This window comes from Chrysochloris asiatica, unplaced genomic scaffold (assembly GCF_000296735.1).
Source record: "Chrysochloris asiatica unplaced genomic scaffold, ChrAsi1.0 scaffold00067, whole genome shotgun sequence".
Classification (NCBI taxonomy): domain Eukaryota; kingdom Metazoa; phylum Chordata; class Mammalia; order Afrosoricida; family Chrysochloridae; genus Chrysochloris; species Chrysochloris asiatica.
This window is the reverse complement of record NW_006408585.1, coordinates 6,566,997-6,576,362: the sequence shown is the minus strand read 5'-3', so window position 1 is coordinate 6,576,362 and position 9,366 is coordinate 6,566,997. Positions and strand designations below refer to the sequence as shown.

General features: G+C 40.3%; 1 protein-coding gene across 2 annotated transcripts in view; it reads left to right on the top strand.

Annotated features, from left to right (window-relative positions):
• Positions 1-6,408: 6,408 nt before the first annotated feature.
• MNAT1 (MNAT CDK-activating kinase assembly factor 1) overlaps positions 6,409-9,366 on the top strand; it is a 331,724-nt gene continuing 328,766 nt past the window's right edge. The window contains exon 1 of one of the 2 annotated variants that reach the window (XM_006864584.1): positions 6,409-6,616. In XM_006864584.1, coding sequence (XP_006864646.1) covers positions 6,528-6,616 — 89 coding nt within the window. In that variant the 5' untranslated portion in view covers positions 6,409-6,527. The remainder of the gene's footprint in view (positions 6,617-9,366) is intronic. The other variant, XM_006864585.1, reaches the window with a different exon arrangement.

Sequence of the window (9,366 nt, the reverse complement as noted above, 5' to 3'; positions counted from 1 at the left end):
GAAATGTAAAGGTAGATGTTTTATAGCAAGGAAGGGAGTGATTAACTTTCCAGTCTAGGAGCGGAGGTCCCTAGGACCGTTAACGGAGAAGAGCAGAGTGCGGGACCCTACTCAGAGAAGCAGTGATACCTGAAATGGAGGCAGAGATGATGACGTGGAGAGGTGCAGCAGCTGGGGACTTTAGATCCAGAGAGGGAGAGGGACTGTGTGCTGAAGACCGGGTGAGAGATATGGGGGGCAGGCTTGCAGGGTATACCCTTTGGTTGGTTGATGATGCATGGAGGGGATTGTAACCAAGGCAATGAAATGATATATGAAAGAATGAACATAAAACTAATGTTCTCCCATGTAAACTATCACATAACTCACAATAAAACATAAAAAAAAAAAAAATGGGTCCTGATATCAAACACTATGAAGATTGGGAGTACAGTTGAATGGATTCAAAGACCTGCTGTCCCATTTCACTTGTTTTTGCCTCTCATTAAACTAGTTTTAATCTTTCAAAAAATGCTTTTCATAAGAAACTGGAACCATGGCTGCCAGTAGCTACCAGGTCACACTTTCTAGATTTATTAAAGAGACCTTACTTCCAATTTGAAATAGTTCAAGGAGTCCTGGTGTGGATCTGTAGAACAAGCACTGTACCTACTAACCGCAAAGTCACTGGTTCAAACCCATCAGTTACTCCTTGGAAACCCTAAATAGGGTAACTATGAGTTGGAACCGATTTGATGACCCTTCACAACAACAAGATCTGTCATTGGTCCTTTAATGGTTATGTGTTGATCCCTGGGTCAGAGGACCAGAGTTGTGATTGAAAAGCCCAGTAGAACCACATGGGTATGCGGGAGAGTAGTTGTTTTCCAAGAGAAAGGGGTGTGCTATCTTTAGTCAAGGGGCAGACCATAAATGTCTCTCTAGATGAGGACAGTCCAATTTGGGTCCATAGCCTTGAGGCTGGAAAGTTGGGTTTTCATTTAAGAAACTGACTCAGGGAGACTGGAATCAATAGTTACCTAACGTAGAACTGCTAGAGTGTCAGCAGTTGTAGAAGGAGGAATAATGGGTTCAACTGGTCCACTTTTGTGGTGATGGACCTGTTCTCAGAAATGTAAGGAAGTTGATGGTTTGCTGATCTTCTATGTAGGCTGAGATTCCTTTGGTTTTCGAGTTTCAAACTTCATGAATCAGAAGTCTGGTACTATTAGCGCTTTCTTCCTCAAAGCTCTCTGATAATTCTGTTAGTGAATTCCATAGTAATAATGGCATGCATTTTAGAGCTCCTATTAAGTTGTAAGATGAGGCTTTCTACTCCCGTAAAGATTTACACCCTCGGAAATCCTGTACAGGGTCGCTATGAGTTGGTTCCGACTCCACGGCACATAACAACAACAACAATTAAGTTGTTAAGTGCTGTCAAGTAACACTGTATAGGGTTTCTGAGACTTTAAATTTTCATGGGAGAAGAATGCTTCGTCTTTTCTTCTGCCAAGCGGCTGGTGGACTCAAACCTCTGACCTTATGTTTCCTACTCTAGCACTTATTGTATGGAGTCACTGCAACCCCCATTATCTGAGGGGCCTTTATATATATATATATGTTGTTGTTGTTGTTAAGTGCCATCGAGTCGGGTCCGATCCATAGTGACCCTGTACAGGGTTTCCGAGGGTGTAAATCTTTACGGGAGTAGAAAGCCTCATCTTTCTCCCGCGGAGCGACTGGTAGTTTCGAACCGCTGACCTTAAGGTTCACAGCCCGATTCATAACCACTACGCTACCAGAGTATACATTATGTAATTTAATTATTACAGCAACTCTGAAATGTATTACTTGGAAGAAGTAAACTGATGTGCAGGGAAGATGAGAAATTTAACTCAAATTCGATTCTGTCTGACTTAAGCTCAGGCTTTCCCCATTATATAACCAGGGTGAGTCAAAAATGATCTGCACTCTGGTAATATTAAAGTGCTTGTCCACAGTTGACGTTGAGCGTGCATGTGAAATGATTCTGTCAAGTAGACGAGTGACAGTGGATTATGTGTCAAATCATCTGCAAATCAGCCATGGCTCTGCCTATGAAATAATCTCCGACAGACTTGGGTTTCAAAAAGTTTGTGTGAGATGGGTACTGAAACAACTCATGGAGGAGTATAAACAGAAGTGTTTGGATATCTGAAAACAAAATTTGGACCAATACTCAGATGAAGGTGAAATCATTACAGGTGATGAGACATGGATTCATCACTATGTGCCTGAAAGTAAATGACAGAGTATGAAATGGAAACATCCTCATTCGCCAACCAAGAAAAAGTTCTAAAGTCAACCATCAGCTGGAAAATTGATTCTTACAGGTTTTTGAGATTCCCAAGGACCCGCATTAGAACACTATGGGGGGAAAAGGTTCAACAATCAACTGTGTTCATTACAGTAAGCTGCTCACTGAAGTTGAAGTTTAAACTTTGAAGAATTAAATGCAAAGGACTGCTATCCAAGGGCATTGTGATTTTGCATGACAATGCCCGTCTGCACACTTCTGCCTACACTGTTGACATTCAGCAAAAACTTGCTGCATCAAACTTTCATCTTTTTGGTCCCCTGAAAGCAGCTCTTTGAAGACAAAGATTCACCTCTGTTGAAGAAGCGAAGACAGTGGTACATTCGTGGCTTGCAGCTTAGCCTAAAACATTTAAAAAAAAATTTTTTTTTTAAATAAGGGAATATGAAAGCTTGTTGACTGATAGACAAAATGTTTTAAAAAGCAAGGAGAGTATGTCAGAAAATTTGTCTTTTCTAAAAGTTTATTAAAATAAATGCTACAGAAACAAAGGACCCTAGGATCATCAAGGGAGAAGAGCACAAGCGAAATGAGAGACCTTATCCAGAGAAGCAGATATGAAGGCCCAGGTGGGGACATGGAGAGAGGGAGCAGCTGAGGACTCTAGATTCATGGGAAGTGAGGGACTAAGAGATGGCGGCCAGGAGGCAGACTTGCAGAATGTGCCCTTTGGTTGTGAAAATTATTGTATATGCCTGAGTATTTAAAAAAAAAAAAAGCTAAAGTGAATAGAGAGAAACATTGTTAACTGATGGTACATGGAGGGAATTATAATCATTGTAATGAAACAAGGTGTATGATTTGTTGAATGTAAAACTGATGATCTGCCCTATAACTTTCACAATAAAAACCTTAAAAATAAATAAATAAATAAATAAATGCTATAGCCAAAGTGCAGATAATTTGTGACTCACCCTTGTACATTGCTTCTTTTAGATGCTAGAACTACCAGGGAGTACTGGAGTGGCGCTGTAGGATAAACACTGAACCACAACATTGGTTTGAACCACCAGCCGCTCCTTGGAAACTGAAGACAGGGTTGCTATGAGTGGGAACTGACTTGATAGCACTTAACAACAACAATACTATCCATCTATAGAGTTGCACTATGAGTTGAAATTGACTCAGTGGCAGTGGGTAAGAGTACCCATCTATCAGCTTGTCATACTGTGGTGCCTTGTTGCTGTGATGCTGGAAGCTATGCCATCAGCATTTCAAATATCAGCAGGGTCACTCATGGTGACCAGGTTTCAGTAGAGCTTCTAGGCTAGGAAAGAAAGGCCTGATGATCTACCTCTGAAAATTAGCCAATAAAAATCACAACATTATCTGACGTCCTAAAGAAGTGCTTGAGGAGCAGATTGTTAGGTGAAGTACAGTGCTATTGAGTCTGGGGGAGACCCTTGATGAGAGGAATTGCCACAAAAGCTACAACAATGCACTTGAACATGCTAGTGATTATGAGGATGCTGCAGGAAAGGGCAATATTTTGATGTGTTGTATATAAGGAGCTCTGGTAGTGTAGTGGTTATGAATCGGGCTGTGAACCTTAGGATCAGCAGTTCGAAACTACTAGCTGCTCCGCGGGAGAAAGATGAGGCTTTCTCCTCCAGTAAAGATTTATAGCCTCGGAAACCCTGTGCAGGGTCACTATGGTCGGAATAGACTCCACAGTACTTAACAACAACAACATATAAGGTTACAATGAGTAGGAGATGACTTGACAACCGTTAACTACAACAGTACCAGCATCACCACTCCTCCTACTAATGACAGTTATTCAGATCTTAATTGGTATTTAAAATAATCAACCCACTGCTGTGAAGTTGATTCCAACTCATAGGGAATTTACAGAACAGAATAGAACTGTCCAATATGGTTTCCTGATGTGATGCTATAGAATGAACACTGGACTACTAACTGCAAAGTCAGTGGTTCATACTCACCCAGCAACTTCTCGAAAACCCTATACAAAGTTGCTGTAAGTCAGAATCACTTGATGGCAAACAACAACAATAGGATTTCCAAGACTGTACATTTTGATAGCCCAATTGCCGCATCTTGCTCCTATAGAGCAGCTGGTAGGTTCGCAGTCAAGTACGTCACCGTCGGTTCCAACTCATAACCACCCTGTATAGGGTTTCTGAGGAGCATCTGGTGGTGGGTTTAAACAGCTGACCTTGTGGTTTGAAGTCTAGTGCTGATGCTACAGCACCACACCAGGAGTCTAATACTGTATTGTGTTAAGTATTTTAAATGAAGTATCTTATTTAATCTTACTAGTGTTATCTTCTGGTAGCATAGTGAGTTAGGAGTTGGACTGCTAACCATAAGGTCAGCAGTTCGAATCTACCAGTCACTCCACAGGAGAAAGTTGAAGCTTTCTGCTCCTGTAAAGATTTACAGTAGCTGAAACCCCATACAGGGTTACTATGAATCAGAAACAACTCGATGGCACATACTCACCACCATCAGTATTACCTTCAGTTTATAGTTGAAAAAACTAAGGCCCTAGGTAACCCTAGGTAATGTAGTTAGCAAGTTATGAAGCCAGCATTTGTATTTAGTTCTTTTGGTGCAGAAGTCAAATCGATAAACATTTGTTTTTATTGCCTCTAGCTCCATGGCTAATGCTTCCCTGAAACTCATTTTTGAGCCTTGAAAAATGCACTGCATAGTCTTAAAATTTTCTAAAAAGATTCTAGTCCCAGATCTTGGAATTGGTGAACTAAAGTTACATATATTTTTGTAAGATTTTTTTCTTTCAGTATTTAGGAAAATAAATGTTGTCTTTAATGGGGCAGGAATGGGAAAGAAATATTAGGCTCATGTGATGCTATTAGGAGCCTGGGTTGTGCAATGGGTAAAGTGCTCAGCTGCTAACCAAAGGTCAGCAGTTGGAATCTATTTCATGGAAACCTATGGGACAGTTCTACTCTGTCCTATAGGATTGCTATAAGTCAGAATTGTCTTGAAGGCGTGAGTTTTTTGTTTTGTTTTTGATTACATACTCAGGCATCTTTGATAGCCCGGAGGTAAATGGCTCTCTGGAGAAAAGACTCCAGATATTATTATATAAATATTCTGCTTTTCAGTGAGAATCTAATACATAGGGTTGGCACAGAAGTTATTATCATAGGTAAAAATTTCAATTTTTTCACAGTGTGCATAGTATTTTCTGTGCTCACATGACTGCACAAATACAAAAGAAAAGCATAAAGCATAGACTGCTCAAGAGAAAATGCTAGTCTGAATCATCTAATATATACATCAGGTACAAATCTTTGAAATTACGGCAATTTTTCAGATAGAATGAAATGGAACTTATCTTTTTAATTGTAACATAATATGATAAAAAAAAAATCCACTAAGTGCACAGAGATGAGACTTTGTGTACAATTTGCCTTTTTAAAGTTTTTTTTTTTCTTCCTGAGTGCCATGATGGTTACACAACATGCGGGCTGCAATTGATGTCACTGAATTGTGGTTATAAGGAAACGTTGAAATTGCAAATGTTTACAAATATATTTAACCACAAAATAAATACAAACAGTGCCCACACATCATTTGTGAGACAGCTAAGGTAGTGAAATCATATCCATCTTATAACACAAGAAAAGAGAGAGGGAGAGAAACGTTCTTGAATTAGCGTCATTACAATGATAGAGTGGAGTCGGTTCTGATACTCCCACAGAGTGGCTGGTGGATTGGAACCGCTGACTTTGTGGTTAGCAGCCATACGCGTTACCCACTAGCTACCACAGTTCCTTGCAATGATATTAAATTATAGTGTTCATTTAGTGTTTAGCTCATTTTGTACAGTTGTATACTTTAATAGATTCCACATGTATTCGAGTTTAATCTCTGTGATTCAAGTCTTAAAGAAAATGATACTATACAGTCAAACTCACAGTCAAATCGATAAAAAGTTACTTGTCTTTTTTTTCCTCTAAACCCTAGGTAAACCTGCCTTTCTGGGAAGGCTAAGACAAGAAACCCAGCACAGGACCAAAAACTCTCTGCCGGAACGTTTGTGCTGTAGCACCTCGTCTCGGCCGGTGCTCATTCGGGAAGGGACCGATTCTGACAAGTGCCTGTTGGTAAGAATCTGCTTGGCATCTATACTGAGGGTCTTGGAGGAGGCTGTGTGAAGGAGGCTTCGGGGAGAGTTTGTAGGGGAGAAGGCGCCATGGACGATCAAGGCTGCCCGCGGTGTAAGACCACCAAGTACCGAAATCCTTCCTTGAAGCTGATGGTGAATGTGTGTGGACACACTTTGTGAGTACAGAGGCAGTGGATTCCGATGGGGGAGAGACGCGCAGGGTGGGAGGAGAGAGCCAGGAGATCCTTGGCCTCGGGTCTGGACGGTAAAAAGCGTCGTTAGTTTTGACTAAGGAAGGAAAAGACAAGAGGGAATTGGCTTTCCGTAAGCGAACTGTAGCTGCTAACGCTGAGCGATCCGGGCCTGCTTTTTGGGGTGCTGGTTCTCAGATAGCTGCAGACATATCTCTGGTTAAATTGATGTGGAACAGGGGACTGGAGTGCTTCTGTAACTTCACATGAAATGTTATTTTGAAGAGTGAAAGTATTATGAAAAAGGAAAATCACTATGAGTATATGCAGCTGCTGCTGTTTATTGTATGATTAATTTGAAAACCTCATCTGTATGCTCAGTTTCCCAGATGGAGTTCGGTTAATAGTCTTATCACTAAAAGAGAGGACAATTCAAACTAAAGGCAGTTAATTTGGGAGATAACTACGTGTACGCTGTGTGCCAACCACTGTTTTAAGCGTTTTATTATTATTTCTCTCACTTATTCCCAGAAGAGCCCTTTAAAGTTGCTACTGATACCATTCTCATTTCACAAGGCAGGAAATGAGACTAGGCTAGGTTCTTATTGAGTGGGTGATATTAGAACTGGAACCCAGAAGTCTTACTCTGGAATGCTAATTTTTGAGGTTGGAGAGGGGGGAAAGAGAGGTTGAGTTTCAGTATTTTGATGAATAGATGGTCAAGCTGTCCTTGCCACATTTTGTGATCAGTAAACACTAGTCTATAAAGTACTTTTAAATGAAGCATGATATGTAAGGGTTCTTGTTAAGTGCTACTGAGTCAGTTCCAACTCATAGCAACCCTGTATCGGTTTTCGAGGAGCAACTGGTGGGTTTGAACCACTGACTTTAGGGTTAGCAGTCCAGTGTTTATCTTACAGCACCACATCAGGACACCTGTATAAAGGTTGTTGTTGTTGTTGCTAATTGCAGTGGAGTCAGTTCCTACTTATAGTGAGCCTTTAAATCGTGGAGGGACCAGAAGCCTTGTCTTTCTTGGAGCGGCTGGCAGGCTCGAACTGTGGATCTTGTGGTTCACAGTCCAGTGCTTATTGTATGGAGCCACTGAGCTTCCTAAAGTTAGGGTTAGCATATAGTATACTCCTATATAGGTTAGTATATAGTATATACTGAGAGGGTATAGCTTGCAGTTTCTTAGAGAGAAAAAAAATGATGAATGATTTACAGTATTGAAGATAAGGTCTTCAGGTAAACAGAGTTGCAAAATTAGTTGTAGTTATAATGTTGTTAAGTCAAGTCGGTTCTGACTCATAGCAACCTATATAACATTTCTGAGGAGTGGTTGGTGGGTTTGAACTGCCAACCTTGCAGTTAGCATGCCTAGTTATCTTACAGCACCACACCTGGACTCCTGTAGTTAAAATTGTTGTTGTGTCAAGTGCTGTAGAGTCACTTCTGACTCATAACGACCCTGTGTAGGGTTTCCTAGGAGTGGCTGGTGGGTTCATACCACTGACCATGCGGTTCAAACCGACCTTGTGGTATAATGCATCATCCTGCAGTGCCACACCAGGATAATAGAATTTAGTAACTTAGTTGTTTCCTTTTTCTAACTAATCTTTATTTTCCACTGCCTTACCCAGCAAAAGAAGTACAGTATAGTTGTGACTGAATGAATGGTTTAAGATTAGAAATAAGGTTGTTGTTAAGTGCCGTCTAGTCAGTTTTTCATAGTGACCTTGTAGAGGGTTTACAAGGAGCAGCTGGTGGGTTTGAACTGCTGACCTTGAGGTTAGCAGTTCAGTGCTTATTCTACAGCCTCACACTAGGACTTCTAGAAATAGGTAAACAGAATTAAATAAAATACATGGAAAAAGGAAGTGAGGCAAGCACTGTAGTTAGACTGGTAGGTTTGTAGATATATTTTATCCAGTTTACTTCCATTTTCCTTTATTATGTTTGTTATAGTTGATGCTAAAGGAAAGGGAGATGATCAAATATACTCTTTTTGGAAGGATATTAAATGTAATTCACTGGGTGAAATTTCTGCCTAGCATAAATTCAGGTAGTGCATGGAATTTCAGTAAAATAAATGACATTTTTATTAGACGATTATAGAATATTTATTTTCAATTGGAAATTGCTTTCATTGTATTCTAAGTCTGTTTTGTTATCGCATAGGAATGAGAATTGTCTAATTTATTGTGGTATTGCATTTATTTTGGTTTACTTGTTAACATGTTACATGCAGACCATACTTTGTAGTCCTTTTTTTTGACTTGCAGTATGAACAAAGTGAATAGCAAAATACCCACTAAGTTCTAGCGAATATGTACTACGGAGTCATTCAGGAATGCAATATATGGTACTGGCTAAGAGAATAAACTCTGGAAGCATCTTTCTTGATATCAAATTCTTACTCTTGTGTGACTGGGTGAGTTACTAACTCCTTGTTTCTCATTTATCTTATTTGTCTTAATAGAGGTGGTAGTCCTGGTGTGGTGCTGTAAGATAAGCATTGGACCGCAAGGTTGGTTCAAATCTACCAGCCACTCCTCAGAAACCATATACAGGGTCTCTATGAGCTGGACAGTGAATAAGGAAGACCGTAGAATAATTGATGCCTTTGGGTTATGGTGTTGGAGGAGAATATTGAAAGTGCCATGGGCTGCCAAAAGAACCAATAGATCCGTTTTGGAAGAAGTGCAGCCAGAGTGCTCCTTAGAGGCCAAGAT